Source organism: Dendrobates tinctorius, unplaced genomic scaffold (assembly GCF_039654945.1).
Source record: "Dendrobates tinctorius isolate UK_male_01 unplaced genomic scaffold, ASM3965494v1 ptg000202l, whole genome shotgun sequence".
Lineage (NCBI taxonomy): Eukaryota > Metazoa > Chordata > Amphibia > Anura > Dendrobatidae > Dendrobates > Dendrobates tinctorius.
Genome location: NW_027361869.1, coordinates 7,702,049 through 7,723,736, shown reverse-complemented (window position 1 = coordinate 7,723,736; position 21,688 = coordinate 7,702,049). Strand labels below are relative to the sequence as shown.

Below are 21,688 nucleotides of genomic sequence, written 5' to 3'. Positions count from 1 at the left end.
GAAGCATAAAAAAAACAAAGCAGAAGAACATTAAGCATAAGACTAATACTCTGAGCAAATGATATTATCTTATTTATAAGCAGAAGAAGACTAAGCAGTGTATGGGGGTGAGTCCGTTCCTCCTCGTGGTGCCCCTGGAAAAGGCCTGCTGCTGCAGGCCAAACTGAACGCGGACAAATCCTGTTGTAAATCTTTTGTGACAGGCACAACGGAAGGTGTAAACTTCTAACTTTTCTAGATAACAACTACAGGAATGCCTGACACAAACAAGAATATGATGAAGAAGAATAGGAAGAAGATGAAGAAGCTGAATATGTAGAATAATAATTGTTGAATAAGAAGAATATGAAGAATGTAAGAAAAGGAAGAAGAAGAAGAAGAAGAAGAAGAAGAAGAAGAAGAAGAAGAAGAAGAAGAAGAAGAAGAAGAAGAAGAAGAAGAAGAAGAAGAAGAAGAAGAAGAAGAAGAAGAAGAATGTAAAAAAAGGAAGTAGAAGAAGAAGAATGTAAAAAAAGGAATAAGAAGAAGAATGTAAAAAAAGGAAGTAGAAGAAGAAGAAGAAGAATGTAAAAAAAGGAAGTAGAAGAAGAAGAAGAAGAATGTAAAAAAAGGAAGTAGAAGAAGAAGAAGAAGAATGTAAAAAAAGGAAGTAGAAGAAGAAGACATACATGTCTGGCAAAATATAAATGAGGCTAACATAGTCAATATCTTTGTAACTCCTAACATCTTTAAAAAAAAAGTTTAATTCCTGCTATTCCATTTGATTGGGCTAAACCTCTATGGCTTTAATGTCTCCTCCACCTCCCACAATACATTCTACATTATTCTTAGTTGTTTTTCTTCATGTAGAATTAACCTACAAGGAAAGAAAGGGTTTTTTTTAATTCCGATATTTTGGCCCCATTGACTTGCATTGGTTCCCGGTATCGGAATCGGCGATACCGATACTTTTTTTAAAGATCGGCCGATCCATTCCGATCCGATATTTTCAAGTATCGGCTGGTATCGCTCAACTCTACTGATCATACATCGTTACGGGGACAATGTGGTTGCACTGATTATACATCTCTTTAGGGATAAGTTGGAGGCACTGATCATCCATTTCTGCAGGGATGAGGTTGTGGCACTGATCATACAGCTCTGCAGGGATGAGGCAGTGGCAGTAATCATACAGCTCTGCAGGGGCGAGGTGGTGGCACTGATCATACTTCTTTGTGGCGACTAGGTGGTGGTACAGATCATACAGCTTTGCAGGGATGTGTTGGCAGTACTGGTCATACTGCTCTGCAGGGAATAGATGGTGGCACTGATCATACGGTTCTGATGATATTGGAGACTGCGGACAGACAGTCACTGGCGTTCTGTATTACAGAGGGGTAAGGTCGGGGGAAGACGTATACAGTTGTGTGTCATCAGCATAAAGATGGTACCGAAAGCCAAATTTGCTGATGGTCTGTCCAATTGGGGCTGTATAGAGAGAGAAGAGATGGGGGCCAAGGACTGAGCCCTGAGGTACCCAGACAGCAAGAGGAAGAGGAAATGAAGTGGAGCCAGAGAACAAAACACTGAAGAACTCTGCAGGGACGAGGTGGTGGCACCGATCATACAGGTCAGCAGGGACGAGGTGGTGGCACTCATTATAGAACTCTGCAGGGATGAAGTGGTGGCACTGATCATACAGCTCTGCGGGGGAGGAGGAGGTGGCACTGATCATACAGGAAAAAAATGGGGGACGGGGTATAACATGCAGATGGAGAGCACATTGATGCTGGAAAGAGCCTTTGTGTTGCAGTCAGGTGAGCAGGACAGATCTAAGCTCTCTCCCCACGGATCCAGCGGGCTAGCTGGATATCTTTGGGCATGATGGTGACCCTCTTAGCGTGGATCGCGCACAGATTTGTGTCCTCAAACAGCCAAGATGGTGGACTGATCATACAGCTCTGTAGTGACGAGGTGGTGGCACTGATCATGCAGTTCTGCAGGGAGGAGTTGGTGGCACTGATCATACAGCTCTGCAGGGAGGAGTTGGTGGCACTGATCATACAGCTCTGTGCTGACCAACTGGTGGCACTGATCATGCAACTTTGCGGTGACAAGGTGATGGCACTGATTATACAGTTCTGCGGTGACAAGGTGCTGGCACTGATCATACAGGTCTGAAGGGAAAAGGAGGTGACACTGAACATACAGCTCAGCGCGGACAAGGTGGTGGCACTGATCAGACAGCTCTACAGGGAGGAGGTGGTGGCACTGATCATACAGCTCTGTGCTGACCAACTGGTGGCACTGATCATGCAACTTTGCGGTGACAAGGTGATGGCACTGATTATACAGTTCTGCGGTGACAAGGTGGTGGCACTGATCATACAGGTCTGAAGGGAAAAGGAGGTGACACTGAACATACAGCTCAGCACGGACAAGGTGGTGGCACTGATCAGACAGCTCTACAGGGAGGAGGTTTTGGCACTGAACATCCTGGTTTGCAGGGATAAGGTAGTGGCTCTGATCATACAGCTCTGCAGGTATGAGGTGGTGGCACTGAAGATTCAGCTCTGCAGGGATGAGGTGGTTGCAATGATCATACAGCTCTGTGGGGACAAGGTTGTGTCACTGATCTTACAGCTCGGCAGGGAGTATGTGGTGGCATTGATCATTCAGCTCTGTGTGGATAAGATGGTGGCACTGATAATGCAGCTCTGCAGGGAAGAGGTGGTGACACTGATCATACAGCTCTGCAAGGACGAGGTGTTGGCACTGATCATACAGCTTTGCGGGGACAATGTGGTTGCACTCATTATACATCTCTTTAGGGATAAGTTGGAGGCACTGATCATGCAGTTATGCAGGGATGAGGTTGTGGCACTGATCATACAGCTCTGCAGGTATGAGTTAGTGGCACTGATCATACAGCTCTGAAGGGATGAGGTAGTGGCACAGATCACACAGCTCTGCAGGGATGAGGATGTGGCACTGATCATACAGCTCTGCGGGGACAAGGTGGTGACACTGATAATATACCTCTGCGGCGACAAGGTGGTGGTACTGATCATACAGCTCTGCAGAGAGGAGGTGGTGGCACTGATCATACAGCTCTGAAGGGAATAGGTGGTGGCACTGATCATAAAGTTCTGCAGTGACGAGTTGGTGGCACTAATCATACTGCTTTGCAGGGAGGAGGTGGTGGCACTGATCATACAGCTTTGCGTGGACAAGGTGGTGGCACTGATCATATAGCTCTGAGGGGATGACGTGGTGGACTGATCAAATAGCTCTGCAGGGATTAGGTGGTGGCAATGATCATACAGCTCTGCAAGGAGTAGGCGGTGGCACTGATCTTACAGCTCTGTGCTGACCAACTGGTGGCACTGATCATACAACTTTGTGGTGACAAGGTGGTGGCACTGATTATACAGTTCTGCGGCTACAAGGTGGTGGCACTGATCATACAGCTCTGCAGTGACGAGGTTGTGGCAATGATCATGCAGTTCTGCAGGGATGATTCAGTAGCACAGATCATACAGCCCTGCAGGGATGAAAGGGTGGCACTGATCATACAGCTCTGCAGGGAAAAGTTGGTGACACTGATCATACACCTTTGTGGCGACAAGGTGATGGTACTGATCATACAGCTCTGCAAGGACCAGGTGGTGGCACTGATCATAAAGCTCTGCAGGGATGAGGTGGTGGCACTGATCATACAGCTCTGCAGAGAGGAGGTGGTGGCACTGATCATACACCTCTGCGGGGACAAGGTGGTGACACTGATTATACACGTCTGTGGCGACAAGGTGCTGGTACTGATCATACAGCTCTGCAGGGAGGAGGTGGTGGCACTGATCATACACCTCTGCAGCAACAAGGTGGTGGTACTGATCATACAGCTCTGCGGGGACAAGATGGTGGCACTGATCATAAAGCTCTGCAGGGATGATGTGGTGGCACTGATCATACAGGTCTGCAGGGATGAGATAGTGGCTCAGATCATACAGCTCTACAGGGACGAGGAGGTGGCACTGATCATACACCTCTGCGGGGACAAGGTGGTGACACTGATTATACACGTCTGTGGCGACAAGGTGCTGGTACTGATCATACAGCTCTGCAGGGAGGAGGTGGTGGCACTGATCATACAGCTCTGAAGGGAATAGGCGGTGGCACTGATCATAAAGTTCAGCAGTAACGAGGTGGTGGCACTAATCATACTGCTTTGCAGGGAGGAGGTGGTGGCACTGATTATACAGCTTTGCAGGGAGGAGATGGTGGCACTGATCATACAGCTCTGCAGGGAGTAGGTGGTGGCACTGATCATACAGCTCTCCCGGGACAATTTGATGGCACTGATCATACAGCTCTGCTCGGACAAAGTGTTGGCACTTATGATACAGCTTTGTTGGGACAAGGTGGTGGCACTGATCATACAGCTCTGCAGTGACGAGGTCGTGGCACTGATCATGCAGTTCTGCAGGGATGATTCAGTAGCACAGATCATACAGCCCTGCAGGGATGAAGTGGTGGCACTGATCATACAGCTCTGCAGGGAAAAGTTGGTGACACTGATCATACACCTCTGTGGCGACAAGGTGGTGGTACTGATCATACAGCTCTGCAAGGACCAGGTGGTGGCACTGATCATAAAGCTCTGCAGGGGTGAGGTGGTGGCACTGATCATACAGCTCTGCAGAGAGGAGGTGGTGGCACTGATTATACAGCTTTACAGGGAGGAGATGGTGGCACTGATCATACAGCTCTGTGTGGACAATTTGATGGCACTGATCATACAGCTCTGCTCGGACAAAGTAGTGGCACTTATGATACAGCTTTGCGGGGACAAGGTGGTGGCACTGAACATATAGCTCAGCGTGGACAAGGTGGTGGCTCTGATCTTAAAGCTCTACAAGGATTAGGTGGAGGTACTAATCATACAGCTCTGCAGGGAGGAGGTGGTGGCACTGATCATACAGCTCTGCGGGGACAAGATGGTGGCACTAATCATAAAGCTCTGCAGGGATGAGGTGGTGGCACTGATCATACAGCTTTGCGTGGACAAGGTGGTGGCACTGATCATGTAGCCCTGAGCGGAGGACGTGGTGGCACTGATCATACAGTTCTGCAAGGAAAAAATAACTCAAAGATGGATGGGAATGAGAAATCCCACAGGATAAAAAAGATGCTACATGAATGATAAAAATAATAACAATGATAATAATAAATGGCACAATTTTTATTTTTTTAAATAAAGATGCCTTTATTAAAATATTGACACAACAATTAAGTGCATAAAAAAAAAAAAAAAAAAAAAAATTATATATATATATATATATATATATATATATATATATATATATATATATTAGAGTATCCAATCACATTAGCCATGTGTTTATGGATAATGGAAAAACCAATCCATATCAAAAAGGCTTAATTAATGAACCAGGTACAAAAATGCATATATATAGTGACACAAGGATAATTACATAAAAAGAAAATAAATATATGTATAATGAATGTGCCCAAAGTGCAGAGGTGCAGCTGTGCAAAAAATTCAAATCGCACTAAGGCGTGTGCAACAAAACACAAAGTGTAAAATACCTGTAAGCCGATTGACGCTATGTGAGTTGTATAAGAACATGCCCCGACGGGCGTTTCGGAAATAAATCTCCTTCGTCAGGTGGATAGATACGCCTGCAAGGAGTAGGCGGTGGCACTGATCATACAGCTCTGCGGGGACTAGGTGGTGGCACTGATCATACAGCTTTGCGGTGGCAATGTGGTGGCACTGATTATACAGTTCTGAGGCGACAAGGTGGTGACACTGATCATACAGCTCTGCATGGAAAGGTGGTGGCACTGAACAAACAGCTCTGCAGGGAAAAGGTGGTGGCACTGAACATACAGCTCAGCGGGGACTAGGTGGTGGCACTGATCATACAGCTTTGCGGTGGCAATATGGTGGCACTGATTATACAGTTCTGCGGCGACAAGGTGTTGACACTGATCATACAGCTCTGCATGGAAAGGTGGTGGCACTGAACATACAGCTCAGCGCGGACAAGGTGGTGGCACTGATGAGACAGCTCTACAGGGAGGAGGTGGTGGCACTGAACATACTTGTTTGCCGGGATGAGGTAGTGGCACTGATTATACAGCTCTGCAGGGATGAGGTGGCGGCACTGAAGATACAGGTCTGCAGGGATGAGTTGGTTGCACTGATCATAAGGATCTGCAGAGACAAGGTTGTGTCAATAATCTTAAAGCTCTGCAGGGATGAGGTGGTGGCACTGTTCATACAGTTCTGCAGGGAGGAGGTGGTGGCACTGATCATACAGCTCTGTGTGGATAAGATGGTGGCAATGATCATACAGCTCTGCAGGGAGGAGGTGGTGGCACTGATCATACAGCTCAGCGCGGACAAGGTGGTGGCACTGATCAGACAGCTCTACAGGGAGGAGGTGGTGGCACTGAACATACTTGTTTGCCGGGATGAGGTAGTGGCACTGATTATACAGCTCTGCAGGGATGAGGTGGCGGCACTGAAGATACAGGTCTGCAGGGATGAGTTGGTTGCACTGATCATAAGGATCTGCAGAGACAAGGTTGTGTCAATAATCTTAAATCTCTGCAGGGATGAGGTGGTGGCACTGTTCATACAGTTCTGCAGGGAGGAGGTGGTGGCACTGATCATACAGTTCTGTGTGGATAAGATGGTGGCAATGATCATACAGCTCTGCAGGGAGGAGGTGGTGGCACTGATCATACAGCTCAGCGCGGACAAGGTGGTGGCACTGATCAGACAGCTCTACAGGGAGGAGGTGGTGGCACTGAACATACTTGTTTGCCGGGATGAGGTAGTGGCACTGATTATACAGCTCTGCAGGGATGAGGTGGCGGCACTGAAGATACAGGTCTGCAGGGATGAGTTGGTTGCACTGATCATAAGGATCTGCAGAGACAAGGTTGTGTCAATAATCTTAAAGCTCTGCAGGGATGAGGTGGTGGCACTGTTCATACAGTTCTGCAGGGAGGAGGTGGTGGCACTGATCATACAGCTCTGTGTGGATAAGATGGTGGCAATGATCATACAGCTCTGCAGGGAGGAGGTGGTGGCACTGATCATACAGCTCTGTGTGGATAAGATGGTGGCAATGATCATACAGCTCTACAGGGAGGAGGTGGTGGCACTGAACATACTTGTTTACAGGGATGAGGTAGTGGCACTGATCATACAGCTCTGCAGGGATGAGGTGGTGGCACTGACGATACAGCTCTGCAGGGATGAGGTGGTTGCACTGATCATACAGCTCTTTGGGGAGGAGGCGGTGGCACTGATCATAAGGCTCTGCAGGGACAAGGTTGTGTCACTGATCTTACAGCTCTGCATGGATGAAGTGGTGGCACTGATCATACAGTTCTGCAGGGAGGAGGTGGTGGCACTGATCACACAGCTCTGCAGGGAGTAGGTTGTGGCACTGATAATACAGCTCTGTGTGGCTAAGATGGTGGCACTGATCATACAGCTCTGCAGGGAGGAGTTGGTGGCACTGATCATACAGCTCTGCAGGGAAGAGGAGGTGACACTTATCATACAGATCTGCAAGGATGAGGTGTTGGCACTGATCATACAGCTTTGCGGGGACAATGTGGTTGCACTGATCACAGCCTTGCGCAGACAAGGTGGTGGCACTGATCATACATCTTTACGGGGACAATGTGGTTGTACTGATTATACATCTCTTTAGGGATAAGTTGGAGGCACTGATCATGTGGTTCTGCAAGGATGAGGTTGTGGCACTGATCATACAGCTCTGCAGAGAGGAGGTGGTGGCACTGATCATACAGCTCTGTGTGGACAATTTGATAGCACTGATCATACATCTCTGCTCGGACAAAGTGGTGGCACTTATGATACAGCTTTGCGGGGACAAGGTGGTGGCACTGAACATATAGCTCAGCATGGACAAGGTGGTGGCTCTGATCTTATAGCTTTGCAAGGATGAGGTGGAGGTACTAATCATACTGCTCTGCAGGGAAGAGGTGGTGGCACTGATTATACAGCTCAGCGCAGACAAGGTGGTGGCACTGATCAGACAGCTCTACAGGAAGGAGGTGGTGGCACTGAAAATACTTGTTTGCCGGGATGAGGTAGTGGCACTGATTATACAGCTCTGCAGGGGTGAGGTGGTGGCACTGAAGATACAGTTCTGCAAGGATGAGGTGGTTGCACTGATCATAAGTCTCTGCAGGGACAAGGTTGAGTCACTGATCTTAAAGCTCTGCAGGGATGAGGTGGTGGCACTGATCATACAGTTCTGCGGGGAGGAGGTGGTGGCATTGATCATACAGCTCTGCAGGGAGGAGGTGGTGGCACTGATCATACAGCTCTGTGTGGATAAGATGGTGGCAATGATCTTGCAGCTCTGCAGGGAGGAGTTGGTGGCACTGATCAAACAGCTCTGCAAGGATGAGGTGTTGGCACTGATCATACAGCTTTGCGGGGACAATGTGGTTGCACTGATTATATATCTCTTTCGGGATAAGTTGGAGGCACTGATCATGCGGTTCTGCAGGGATGAGGTTGTGGCACTGATCATACAGCTCTGAGGGGACAAGGTGGTGGTACTGATCATACAGCTCTGCAGGGAGGAGGTGGTGGCACTGATCATACACCTCTGCGGCCACAAGGTGGTGGTACTAATCATACAGCTCTGCAGTGACGAGGTCGTGGCACTGATTATGCAGTTCTGCAGGGATGATGTAGTGGCACCGATCATACAGCTCTGCAGGGATGATTCAGTAGAACAGATCATACAGCCCTGTAGGGATGAGGTGATGGCACTGATCATACAGCTCTGCAGGGAAAAGTTGGTGACACTGATCATACAGCTCTGCTCGCACAAAGTGGTGGCACTTATGATACAGCTTTGTGGGGACAAGGTGGTGGCACTGATCATGCAGTTCTGCAGGGATGAGGTAGTGACACCGATCATACAGCTCTGCAGGTATGATTCAGTAGCACAGATCATACAGCCTGCAGGGATGAGGTGGTGGCACTGATCATACACCTCTGCGGCGACAAGGTGGTGTTACTGATCATACAGCTCTGCAAGGACCAGGTGGTGGCACTAATCATACAGCTCTGCAGAGACAAGGTGGTGGCACTGATTATACAGCTCTGCAGGGAGGAGGTTGTCGCACTGAACATACTGGTTTGCAGGGATGTGGTGGTGGCACAGATCATACAGCTCTGCAGAGAGGAGGTGGTGGCACTGATTATACAGATTTGCAGGGAGGAGATGGTGGCACTGATCATACAGCTCTGCAGGGAGTAGGTGGTGGCACTGATAATAGAGCTCTCCCGGGATAATTTGATGGCACTGATCATACAGCTCTGCTCGGACAAAGTGGTGGCACTTATGATACAGCTTTGTGGGGACAAGATGTTGGCACTGATCATACAGCTCTGCAGTGATGAGGTCGTGGCACTGATCATGCAGTTCTGCAGGGATGAGGTAGTGGCACCGATCATACAGCTCTGCAGGGATGTTTCAGTAGCACAGATCATACAGCCCTGCAGGGATGAGGTGGTGGCACTGATCATACAGCTCTTCAGGGAAAAGTTGGTGACGCTGATCATACACCTCTGCGGCGACAAGGTGGTGGCACTGATTATACAGTTCTGCGGCGACAAGGTGGTGGCACTGATCACACAGGTCTGCAGGGAAAAGGTGGTGTTATTGAACATACAGCTCAGCGCGGACAAGGTGGTGGCACTGATCAGACAGCTCTACAGGGAGGAGGTTGTGGCACTAAACATACTGGTTTGCAGGGATGAGGTTGTGGCACTGATCATACAGCTCTGCAGGGAGGAGGTGGTGGCACTGATCATACAGCTCTGCAGGGAATAGGTGGTGGCACTGATCGTACAGCTCTGCTGGGACAAGATGGTGGTACTGATCATAAAGCTCTGCAGGGATGATGTAGTGGCACTGATCATACAGGTCTGCAGAGACGAGGTGGTGGCACTGATCATGCAACTTTTCGTGGACAAGGTGGTGGCACTGATCAGACAGCTTTGCGTGTACAAGGTGGTGGCACTAATCAGGTAGCCCTGAGGGGATGACGTGGTGGCACTGATCAAAAAGCTCTGCAGGGATTAGGTGGTGGCACTGATCATACAGCTCTGCAAGGAGTAGGTGGTGGCACTGATCATACAGCTTGCGTTGACAATGTGGTGGCACTGATTATACAGTTCTGCGGCGAAAAGGTGGTGGCACTGATCATACAGCTCTGCATGTAAAGGTGGTGGCACTGAACATACAGCTCTGCAGGGAAAAGGTGGTGGCACTGAACATACAGGTCAGCAGGGACGAGGTGGTGGCACTCATTATAGAACTCTGCAGGGGTGAAGTGGTGGCACTGATCATACAGGCCAAAAATGGGGGACGGGGTATGGAGTATGGCATGCGGATGGAGAGCACATTGATGCTGGAACCAGCGCGTCGCCTATCACGCTCCCCCATCAGTACATAGGTTTTCATCTGTGCTTTTTTTTTTTTAGTAATTACAGAAAAGCAGGAGGATTTGTGGTTTATTGGCTTAATTAATTTTCTTCTGTTACATAATATTTGTTCAGTGAACCTGCGGATAATTACACTACACTAATGTGGGGTTAACCCTCTGTGTAGCTCTAGGACTTTTCACCAATGATGGCAATTAGCTCGATCTGCACGTGCCGCAATCTCCTCAGTCACTTACAGTATTATCGGGACTCCCAGCTGTTTCTGCACTGATTACAGGGGGCTATAAGCAGCAGATGTTCTCGAGGAGCCCGATGTGAGATGAAGGTGGCGCATCTATGAACACTGGTAAATAAGAGGGGATCAGCAGGAACAAGGCAAGTAAGAGGTTAAACAGAGGAGGAAAGGCGTCTATGTACATCGCTGAAGGCTGAGGGCGGCGCTTAACCGAGGATTCCCGCTCATTGTCTGATCGCAGGATCCGTTTGGGGATTTGAACTTCCCGCTCTTCTTCCGCCGAGGATTATTAGCGGACATCACAATCCGGTCACACAGAGAACCGCGCAGAGTCCGGCCCTCCAGAGCCACCATCACGGGATCGCCCTCCGGGAGGAGCAGCAGTCACTGATGTGGACAATCACCGGCCGCCATCCCCCGATACTCCGGGACGTGATAACCGCATGTAATCTCCACAGCGGAGTCAGGGGCCCGAGTATCAAGACATTCACTAATGAGGGACATTTCCTGTGATTATTCGAGGACTCCTCTCCCCACACAGGTCTGAGGCTTCATGTGATAACCCAGACATGGGCATCCTCAGTGTTTTGTGTTGAACCCCGGAATCAAGTGTGTATGGGCACCAACCTACAAACTGGTGGCGGCAGCCCGTGGTGTCTAACGTCAGTCCCATGTGAGCACGCAGAGATCAGCGGCGTCAGCTCTTGTGGCGACGGTGTGGGTGGCTCTTAGAAGAGCCTTTGGTGTTGTGGACAGAGATCGGCGGCAGCGCTCACTTGCTCTTGCTCGCCTTGCTGCTCTCGGTCTTCTTGGGCAGCAGCACGGCCTGGATGTTGGGCAGGACGCCCCCCTGGGCAATGGTCACCCCACCCAGCAGCCTGTTGAGCTCCTCGTCATTGCGCACCGCCAGCTGCAGGTGACGGGGGATGATGCGGGTCTTCTTGTTGTCCCGGGCAGCATTGCCGGCCAATTCCAGGATCTCAGCAGTCAGATACTCCAGCACAGCGGCCAGATACACCGGAGCGCCGGCGCCGACTCTCTCGGCATAATTGCCCTTGCGGAGAAGCCTGTGCACACGGCCGACTGGGAACTGGAGTCCTGCCCGGGATGAGCGGGTCTTGGCCTTAGCTCGGACCTTTCCTCCTTGTTTGCCGCGTCCAGACATGGTTGATAACAAACAATAAAGAATCTGGGTGAAATGAAGAACTAGCTGCGGCTGCTGTCGCTTTCATAATCGTCTGCCCCGCCCTCCTCTCCTGTCATTGGATGGATCTCAAGTTACCAATGGAAAACAGACTTGTGTAGCTACCAATCAGCTGCAGTGGGCGGAGCGATTGACGGTTCTGTTGGTCACATGACTTTGTCACCCAATAGCACGGCGATCTGACAACAGTGTCATTTGCATGGCGGGCCTATAAATATCGCCGCTCTGGGAGGCTTGGGATCATTATTCTTCTCTCTTTTGAGAACTTTGCTTTCGTTATGGCTGATCCCAAATCTGCGCCAGCGCCCAAGAAGGGCTCCAAGAAAGCCGTCACTAAGACTCAGAAGAAGGACGGCAAGAAACGTAGGAAGAGCAGAAAGGAGAGCTATGCTATCTACGTGTACAAGGTGCTGAAGCAGGTCCACCCCGATACCGGTATCTCCTCCAAGGCCATGGGCATCATGAACTCCTTCGTCAACGACATCTTCGAGCGCATCGCAGGGGAAGCCTCCCGCCTGGCTCACTACAACAAGCGCTCCACCATCACCTCCCGGGAGATTCAGACCGCCGTGCGCCTGCTGTTGCCTGGAGAGTTGGCCAAGCACGCCGTGTCCGAGGGCACCAAGGCCGTCACCAAGTACACCAGCGCCAAGTGATCTGCTCAGTCTGCTGCTCCGCCATCACCCCAAAGGCTCTTCTAAGAGCCACCACCCCATCTCCATCAGAGCTGTGGCTGCTCCTGTGTCCTTTCCCGTCTCCCCCAGTTGTCTGCTCCACCGCCTGGGTCTCTGCGTCTAGTGACGGGAAGTGACAGGTGAAGGAAGTAGGGATGATGAATGCTACCAAGGAGATTGTGAGAACCGAGGACCTTCTAAATAATAACCTGGTCACTTCTCCATAAGTTGCTCTGTGTTCAGGGACTACTCTTTAACCCCTTGCTCCACAGATCTTGATATTCTGGGGTCTCATTCATTTGGTATAACATGATTCGGTTTAGTTCATGATACACCATGATGACTAATAACACTTTCTAAGCCGGGATGCTTTGAGACTGAATTTTCTCCCCCATGCAGCACCAGACAGTGAGCTGACGATTTTCCTCTCTGCACTTAGTTCATGATTCTCGTGTTTTTCCTCAAATAACAGGAGACATTTGTAGTCGGTGCAGTTTTATCTAGAGATTATGCTGGAGTCTTCACTGTAAAGGGAAGCGGTGACGACATTTTAGAAGCAGCGGGAAATTCAAACCCCCTAACCGTCCTGTGTTCAGCCAATCCGCAGAGGGAGGGGAGGAGCTAATGTTCCCAATGGTTGACACGTTTGCAGTTCCCGCTTTTTCTGTTCTTTGTCTCCATATAACGCGCGGTCCCAGGACGGAGCGATGTCGGGGAATCTGCAGGTGTTGAGAGGTCGCTGGTCGCTTACATCCCATACAGGAGTCTGCAGCTGTTCCTGGTTAGAGAATGAATCCGCGTTAGGCAGATGCTGTGATGCCCCGTGTGTCTGACCTGCAGGCGATCACATCTCCCTTTCTCGTCATAATCAGTATTGTGGAGACAATATATTGGCTAGAGATGTATCCTACAAGAGACATTTCAGGGGAGACCAATTCTGCTCTTCCAAGCAGATCCCACCTGCAGCTCCAGGCAGGAGGTCTGTGATGGGAAATGTGCGATCATGTAGAGAAGATTGCCGAGAGCTCAGTGCACAATACATTACACTGTGATGTGAGGATCCTCTAGGTCAGACATGTCATGACATCATCTCCCATCACATCCTCCTCACAGATGTTTTTTAAATAATTACTGCAGGATATGGGGCGATATTGGCGGCTGGGATCAGTCAGGATCACTGCTGAGCTCTGATTTTCAGCCTTTTCTGTCATTATGTTAATAATTGTTTTTCCTAATTAATTGTAGCTGACAGCAGGTCCCTACTCTGCAGCAATGTGAGCTATGATGTGGTGGAAAAAAGAATCATTGCCAGGGGAAGAAGAAAACACAAATATAAGGACAATAGTGTCATAATTGCCCGAAGTAATGATGACTCCTATCATAGCACAAATGTCCCTAATGCGGGAATATAAGACCTGAATAAAGGCAGAGAGGGCTTAGCCCTGGGGTTAATATAAATGTAATATTCTCTATGAAAACCGGAGATCCTGTGATTACTGAGGACTGAGCCTTATATCAGGCAGTGTATCTACCGGTGTGAGATCCCCTGGGCGGCTGCCTGTAATATCTGTGGTTACAGTCTGTTCTGTCCTCCTGACATATACTGGGGCCGTGTCTGCTCCCCTCTATTTGTGCTGCCCATTTATCTATAGGCTGAATCTGGAATAATTCTCATCACAGGGGAAGAAGTGACATTATATTACAAGCTGGAAAGAAAAGGGAAACTGAACAATGAGCGGGAAATTCAAACTCTCCAACAGTTCTGTGCTCAGCCAAACAGCAGAGGAAGGGAGGAGCTCATGTGGATTCTGTAAGCCCCGCCCTGGGGCGCGTCATCTCTGCAGTTCTCTCTCTGGTCCGTCCCTCCTGCATATAAAGGAGGAATCAATGCGGATCAAGTCATCAGTTTTTGCTCACTGCAGAAAATGTCTGGTCGCGGCAAAGGAGGAAAAGGTCTCGGGAAGGGCGGCGCTAAGCGGCACAGGAAGGTGCTCCGTGATAACATCCAGGGCATCACCAAGCCTGCCATCCGCCGTCTCGCTCGCAGAGGAGGCGTCAAGCGCATCTCCGGCCTCATCTATGAAGAGACTCGCGGGGTCCTGAAAGTCTTCCTGGAGAACGTGATCCGTGACGCCGTCACCTACACCGAGCACGCCAAGAGGAAGACCGTCACCGCTATGGACGTGGTGTACGCGCTCAAGCGCCAGGGCCGCACTCTCTACGGCTTCGGAGGTTAATTGTATTCTTTTCTGTGCTGATAACCCAAAGGCTCTTTTCAGAGCCACCCACATCTTCTACCTGAGAGGCTACGATTTCCTATTCCTGCAATCTGGTGCCTGTAAGTATACTAGTTGTCACAGCCTGGCATGTGTCTTGCACTTTCCTCCTTCCATATTGGAGCTGGCACCGCGGACTTGGGGTGATGTGGTTTATTCTCCTTGATCTATAATATACAGCTGCCAGGTTCTGGGGGCATACAGTATATCCGCACTGTGCAGCACAGACATCTCTGCACCACAGTACATACCTCGCTGTGATGTGGTCACTACAGAGCAGAAATCCAGTCACTGAAGGGTTAATGATCGAGGGCCGAGAGCACGACTGAGCGGGAGATTCAAACCATCAAACGGTTATAAAGCTCCGCCCACAGGAACCGACCAATCGATAGACGTGCTTCCTCCTCCGTTTAACTCCTTATTGCCCTTCTACCTGCTGCTCCTCATGTACACGTGTTCTCCCGGCAGCGCTCAGCACATCGGGCTCCTCCTGGTAGAACATGTGCGGATTGTATCATCCGATCTGTGCTAGATGCGGCCTCCTGTGATCAGTGCGGACCCCACACGGAGACGCCCAGATATAACGTTACCGGGTCTCCGTGTGGGGTCCGCTCCGATCACTGCTGGAAGTGGAGTTGAGACTGATCAGCCCTGGAGCTGCAGGCAATGTATACACACCCCGTACGGTGCTGCACATCCTCCATACCACCTACTGGGTGGTATACAGCACTACAAAGTCTACGTGTGCTGTATACTCCCCATCTAGTGCTGCAGACACAAATCCGAGAGCATCTGTTCTATATAAGCCTGAATCATGGAATGTTCCAGCTCAGTGCAAGATTCATTAAATCCTCCCAGACGGATGTCTGTCCAGCCTCTGTTTGAAGACTTCCATTGAAGGAGAACTCAACACCTCCAGTGGCAGCCTGTTCCACTTATTGATCATCCTCACTGTCAAAAAGTTCTCTTTAATATCTAATCCGTGTCTCCTCCCATTCAGAATCATCTACAGAATACCCCCATATAGTGCTGTAAACCCCAAATAGCTATTGTATGTATAGGCTCACATAGTGCTGGATACCCTCCATATAGTGACATGAGCATAAGGTAGTGCTGATACCTACATATTGCTGAATACTCTGCACAAAGTGCTGTGGGCCCTCCATATTGTTCTATATAACATCATATGTGGCTGTATACCCCCATATAGTGCTGTAAGCTGCCAAATACTGTTGTATACGGACACATTGTGCAGTATACCCTTCAAGTAGTATTATATATCTCCATATAGTGCTGATAATCCAACATATAGTATTTTATAGTTGAATATCCTGTATCCATACAGTGCTGTATACTCCCCATATATTCGTGCACACCCTCATGTATTATGGATTCACGGCAAGGCCTGCCCTGCTACCAAGTCATATGCACCCCAATAACTCCAATCCCCCCTTGGAATAAAATATAGAGGGCCTTTTAAAAAATGTCTCATTAAAAAAAGAACCAGATCTCCTAGACTTGTAATGCCCATACACTAAGTGTGTTGGCTGGCAAACATGTTGCCCTGTGGGTTACACCTCAACCTTTTCCATAACCAGTATTTTACGCCCAGCAAAACCACCCACCCTTGTTCGTGTGAGGACTCCTGGAGTGGACCCTCTGGGCCATGATTCCAACCCACCCTGGGCGAGCTGACCTGGTAAGGACCACCCAGGGATACAGGAAGCATCAGAACGCCCTGGGAAATAAAGTACCATGACTGCTGGAACCAGGTGGCAGGCTCGAAGGAGGCACAAGAGACAGTGTTTAGCAGGATGAAGTGGTGGATGATATAGTAACTGACCCAAGCTAGCAGGAGGACATGCAAAGTGAGGACAGCAGCATAGGGGGAGGGAGGCATAGCGCCCCAACAGCCAGGAAGAAGCAGTGTGGTTGCCGCAGACAGAAGGCCGGCGACTATTAACAGTAACACCAACATGATGGAAGTTGCCTGTCCATCTGTTAGGCCTTCTCAAGTCTAGTTGTTTTTTAATACTCTGCCCATAACCCCAAAAAAGGTCATTTGCACCACCTGCCATGCCAGCATCAGCAGGGGTAGCAAAACTACCAGCCTCACCACCACGAGCATGATCAGGACCATGGTTGGTAGCAAAGCCGGCAGTATTAAAGGTCAGGCATTCGCTCTTCTTGAGGGAGGATTGGGTGGCTCTGAAAAGAGCCTTTGTGTTGCAGTCAGGTGGGCAGGACAGATCTAAGCTCTCTCCCCACGGATCCGGCGGGCCAGCTGGATATCTTTGGGCATGATGGTGACCCTCTTAGCGTGGATCGCGCACAAATTTGTGTCCTCAAACAGCCCCACCAGATAAGCCTCGCTGGCCTCCTGCAGGGCCATGACAGCGGAGCTCTGGAAGCGGAGATCAGTCTTGAAGTCCTGGGCGATTTCTCTCACCAGGCGCTGAAAGGGAAGCTTACGGATCAGCAGCTCGGTGGACTTCTGGTAGCGGCGGATCTCACGGAGAGCAACTGTCCCTGGCCGGTATCTGTGCGGCTTCTTCACTCCGCCAGTGGCGGGAGCGCTTTTCCTGGCGGCTTTAGTGGCCAGCTGCTTGCGGGGCGCTTTCCCTCCGGTGGATTTCCGAGCGGTCTGCTTAGTTCTGGCCATAGCTCTGTATAGAAGAGAACAGAAGTGATGAGAGGAGCAGAGTGAGCGGCTATTTATACTCCTCTGCCCCTATTCACGCTTCATGAGGACACGTCCCCTGCATTCCATTGGTTATTTTGTAGAATGTGAGCAGCGAATAGCGTTTGATGTCCGCGACCAATCACTGTACAGAGAAGGCTCAACCTGACTCACAGTTCAGCTATCACCCACTGCTCTGATACACAGGGTCACATCCAATCTCCAGGCGGCTTCTACAGCGGAAGCTCCGATTCTATATTCCCAGTACCCAGAGCGGTACAGCAGCTCCTCTATAATCAGTCACTGACGCTCCAACTCTCACATCGGAGTTATAACCTCACACCACTCTTACTAAGATGTGGGTTACAGGTGGTGATAATTAGGATGATGGAAGTAACGTGATTTCTGCTGCACATCGGCCCCCTTCCCTCCATTACACAGAACTGTCACCTGAAGGCACCGATCATACAGCTCTGCGGGGAGGAGGTGGAGGCACTGATCATACAGCTCTGCGGGGACAGGGTGGTGGCACTGATCATACAGCTCTGCGGGGAGGAGGTGGAGGCACTGATCATACAGCTCTGTGGGGACAGGGTGGTGGCTCAGATCAAACAGCTCTGCGGGGACAGGGTGGTGGCACTGATCATACAGCTCTACGAGGACAGGGTGGTGGCACCGATCATACAGCTCTGCGGGGACAGGGTGGTGGCTCTGAAAAGAGCCTTTGTGTAAAAGAACTGGGTCCGCAACTTATTTCTTGTCCGCGGGCTTCTTGGCTTTCTTAGCCGGACTCTTGGCAGCTTTGGGTTTGGCCGCCTTTTTAGCCGGACTCTTCGTCGCCTTCTTAGGCTTGGGAGCGGCTTTCGACTTCTTGGGGCTCTTGGCCGCTTTCTTGGCAGCTGCGGGCTTCTTGGCCTTTTTCGGGCTCTTCTTGGCCGTGGTCAGAGCCTTCTTGGGCTTCTTCGGAGATTTGGCGGCTTTCTTAGCAGCAACGGGTTTCTTGGGCTTGGCTGCTGACTTCTTGGCCACTTTAGTCTCCTGCTTCTTGTTGAGTTTGAAGGACCCGGAGGCGCCGCTGCCCTTCACCTGGAGGAGGGTGCCCTTGGTGACCAGAGACCTGACGGCCAGCTTCAGGCGGCTGTTGTTCTTCTCTACATCGTACCCTCCGGCAGACAGCGCCTTCTTCAGGGCGGCCAGAGACACCCCACTGCGCTCCTTAGAGGCTGACACGGCTTTCACGATCAGCTCGGCGACGCCAGGACCGGAGGATTTCTTGCTGCTCTTGGCGGCGGATTTCTTTGGCTGCTTCTTGGACTTGGCAGCCGGTTCTGCGGGAGGGGGAGCGGCGGCTGGCGCGGTCTCTGCCATCCTATGCTACGGAGCCAAAACACAAAAATCTCCCGATAGGAAAACACTAAGGCCGGAGCTGGAGGAGTCTGTTATATGTACAGGCTTACTGTGCACTGATTGGCTGCTGAGCTACACCGTCCTGAGCATCTATTGGCTGACACTGCATACATGCCCCGCCTCTTCCCAGCTGAGAACGAGTGAAGCTCCGCTCTCCCCTTGTGCTTCCTTGCCCGGAATAAAAGCCCTTTACCGGCTGACACCGGACAGCAGAGCGCGCTTCCTCCGCCGCTTCTTCTTCGCCATCTTCTCCACCGACCGTCTGTAGCTGTCACTAGCAGAGACGCCGGGGAAGAGCGGAGAGGAGGTCCCGGGATCATCGCCGTCGTCCTCCAGATCTGCACATCGCTGTGTATCCGGGAAGATACATCTGCTGGGGGAACTCGTTCCTCCTGTTCCCGGCTCCTGTCACCATCACAGGGATCTTTACTACAATGTCTATCGTACAGGACGCTGATTGTACGATGTGGGGACGACCTGGAGCTGCTGAGAGCCCAGAAGGGTAACACAGGCGATGGCTCCGCTGACTGCCGCCTCCCTGACCTGTGACCTCCCTGTACCCCGTATGTGCGGAGTATTGGGGGTGACAGATGCTCCACATCAGGAGATGATCCACATCGGCGGCTGATTGCAATGACCTGCTAAAATCTGGTCTCACCCATTGTGGAGCTGTGACCGCTGAGGCCTGTAATGGTGGAAGAGAACTGATAAGGGGCAGCTTCATAATGCGACTCACTCCCCAACCAGACGCATCTCCGGGGAGAAAACTGTGAGATATTCCTGGATTTATGTGACCCAACTATTGTGCAAAAGGGGAATATTGGGAGAAAAGAGAAGACACAAAATGCAATTTCTACACAGAGCACAGCTGTATAGGGATGAGGTGGTGGCACTGATCATAAAGCTCTGCAGGGATGATGTGGTGGCACTGATGATACAGGTGTGCAGGGACGAGGTGGTGGCACTGATCATACAGCTCTGCAGGGAGTAGGTGGTGGCATTGATCATACAGCTCTGTGTGGATAAGATGGTGGCACTGATCATGCAGCTCTGCAGGGATGAGGTTGTGGCACTGATCATACAGCTCTGCAGGGATGAGGTAGTGGCACAGATCACACAGCTCTGCAAGGACCAGGTGGTGGCACTGATCATACAGCTCTGCGGCGACAAGTTGGTGGTACTGATCATACAGCTCTGCAGAGAGGAGGTGGTGGCACTGATCATACAGCTCTGAAGGGAATGTGTGGTGGCACTGATCATAAAGTTCTGCAGTGACGAGTTGGTAGCACTAATCATACTGCTTTTCAGGGAGGAGGTGGTGGCACTGATCATACAGCTCTGCAGGAATGAGGAGGTGGCACTGATCATACAGCTCTGCGGGGACAAGGTGGTGACACTGATAATACACCTCTGCGGCGACAAGGTGGTGGCACTGATCATACAGCTCTGCGGGGACAAGGTGTTGGTACTGATCATACAGCTCTGCAAGGACCAGGTGGTGGCACTTATCATACAGCTCTGCAGAGAGGAGGTGGTGGCACTGATCATACACCTCTGCGGCGACAAGGTGTTGGTACTGATCATACAGCTCTGCAAGGACCAGGTGGTGGCACTTATCATACAGCTCTGCAGAGAGGAGGTGGTGGCACTGATCATGCAGCTCTGCTCGGACAATGTGGTGGCACTTATGTTACAGCTTTGCGGGGACAAGGTGGTGGCAGTGATAATACAGCTCTACAAGGATGAGGTGGTGGTACTAATCATACAGCTCTGCAGGGAGGAGGTGGTGGCACTGATCATACAGCTCTGCGGGGACGAGATGGTGGCACTGATCATAAAGCTCTGAGGGGATGACGTGGTGGCACTGATCAAATAGCTCTGCAGGGATTAGGTGGTGGCACTGATCGTACAGCTCTGCAAGGAGTAGGCGGTGGCACTGATCATACAACTTTGCGGCGACAAGGTGGTGGCACTGATCATACAGGTCTGCAGGTAAAAGGTGGTGGCACTGAACATACAGCTCAGCGCGGACAAGATGGTAGCACTGATCAGACAGCTCTACATGGAGGAGGTTGTGGCACTGAACATACTGGTTTGCAGGGATGAGGTAGTGGCACTGATCATACAGCTCTGCAGGTATGAGGAGGTGGCACTGAAGATACAGCTGTGCCTGGATGAGGTGGTTGCACTGATCATACAGCTCTGCAGGGAAAAGTTGGTGACACTGATCATACACCTCTGCAGCAACAAGGTGGTGGTACTGATCATACAGCTCTGCGGGGACAAGATGGTGGCACTGATCATAAAGCTCTGCAGGGATGATGTGGTGGCACTGATCATACAGGTCTGCAGGGATGAGGTGGTAGCACTCATCATACATCTCTGCAGGGACGAGGTGGTGGCACTGGTCAAATAGCTCTGCAGGGATTAGGTGGTGGCACTGATCTTACAGCTCTGCAAGGAGTAGGCGGTGGCACTGATCATACAGCTCTGCGGGGACTAGGTGGTGGTACTGATCATACAGCTCTGTGCTGACCAACTGATGGCACTGATCATACAGCTTTGCGGTGACAATGTGGTGGCACTGATTATACAGTTCTGCGGCGACAACGTGGTAGTACTGATCATACAGCTCTGCATGGAAAGGTGGTGGCACTGCACAAGCAGCTCTGCAGGGAAACGGTGGTGGCACTGAA

The 21,688-nt window shown here is 50.5% G+C and overlaps 5 protein-coding genes across 5 annotated transcripts; 2 read left to right on the top strand and 3 right to left on the bottom strand.

The window, feature by feature from the left end:
- Positions 1-11,471: 11,471 nt before the first annotated feature.
- LOC141057146 (histone H2A type 1-like) lies at positions 11,472-11,916 on the bottom strand. Its single transcript, XM_073553689.1, has one exon. It carries the CDS (start codon positions 11,914-11,916, stop codon positions 11,524-11,526), a length of 393 nt encoding a protein of 130 aa, XP_073409790.1. The 3' UTR covers positions 11,472-11,523.
- A 272-nt stretch (positions 11,917-12,188) lies between these two features.
- Positions 12,189-14,915, top strand: LOC141057147 (histone H2B 1.1-like). The gene has a single exon (XM_073553690.1). It carries the CDS (start codon positions 12,234-12,236, stop codon positions 12,609-12,611), a length of 378 nt encoding a protein of 125 aa, XP_073409791.1. The 5' UTR covers positions 12,189-12,233; the 3' UTR covers positions 12,612-14,915.
- Positions 14,555-14,866, top strand: LOC141057003 (histone H4). The gene has a single exon (XM_073553476.1). It carries the CDS (start codon positions 14,555-14,557, stop codon positions 14,864-14,866), a length of 312 nt encoding a protein of 103 aa, XP_073409577.1.
- A 2,188-nt stretch (positions 14,916-17,103) lies between the features above and the next one.
- Positions 17,104-18,009, bottom strand: LOC141057144 (histone H3). The gene has a single exon (XM_073553688.1). It carries the CDS (start codon positions 17,565-17,567, stop codon positions 17,157-17,159), a length of 411 nt encoding a protein of 136 aa, XP_073409789.1. The 5' UTR covers positions 17,568-18,009; the 3' UTR covers positions 17,104-17,156.
- Positions 18,010-18,288: 279 nt separating this feature from the next.
- LOC141057143 (histone H1.5-like) lies at positions 18,289-19,005 on the bottom strand. The gene has a single exon (XM_073553687.1). It carries the CDS (start codon positions 18,951-18,953, stop codon positions 18,336-18,338), a length of 618 nt encoding a protein of 205 aa, XP_073409788.1. The 5' UTR covers positions 18,954-19,005; the 3' UTR covers positions 18,289-18,335.
- Positions 19,006-21,688: the final 2,683 nt, after the last annotated feature.

Bases quoted from the DNA above. Each gene is read 5' to 3' on its own strand.
- LOC141057147 (XM_073553690.1), top strand. From the start codon at position 12,234: ATGGCTGATCCCAAATCTGCGCCAGCGCCCAAGAAGGGCTCCAAGAAA.
- LOC141057146 (XM_073553689.1), bottom strand. From the start codon at position 11,916: ATGTCTGGACGCGGCAAACAAGGAGGAAAGGTCCGAGCTAAGGCCAAG.
- LOC141057003 (XM_073553476.1), top strand. From the start codon at position 14,555: ATGTCTGGTCGCGGCAAAGGAGGAAAAGGTCTCGGGAAGGGCGGCGCT.
- LOC141057144 (XM_073553688.1), bottom strand. From the start codon at position 17,567: ATGGCCAGAACTAAGCAGACCGCTCGGAAATCCACCGGAGGGAAAGCG.
- LOC141057143 (XM_073553687.1), bottom strand. From the start codon at position 18,953: ATGGCAGAGACCGCGCCAGCCGCCGCTCCCCCTCCCGCAGAACCGGCT.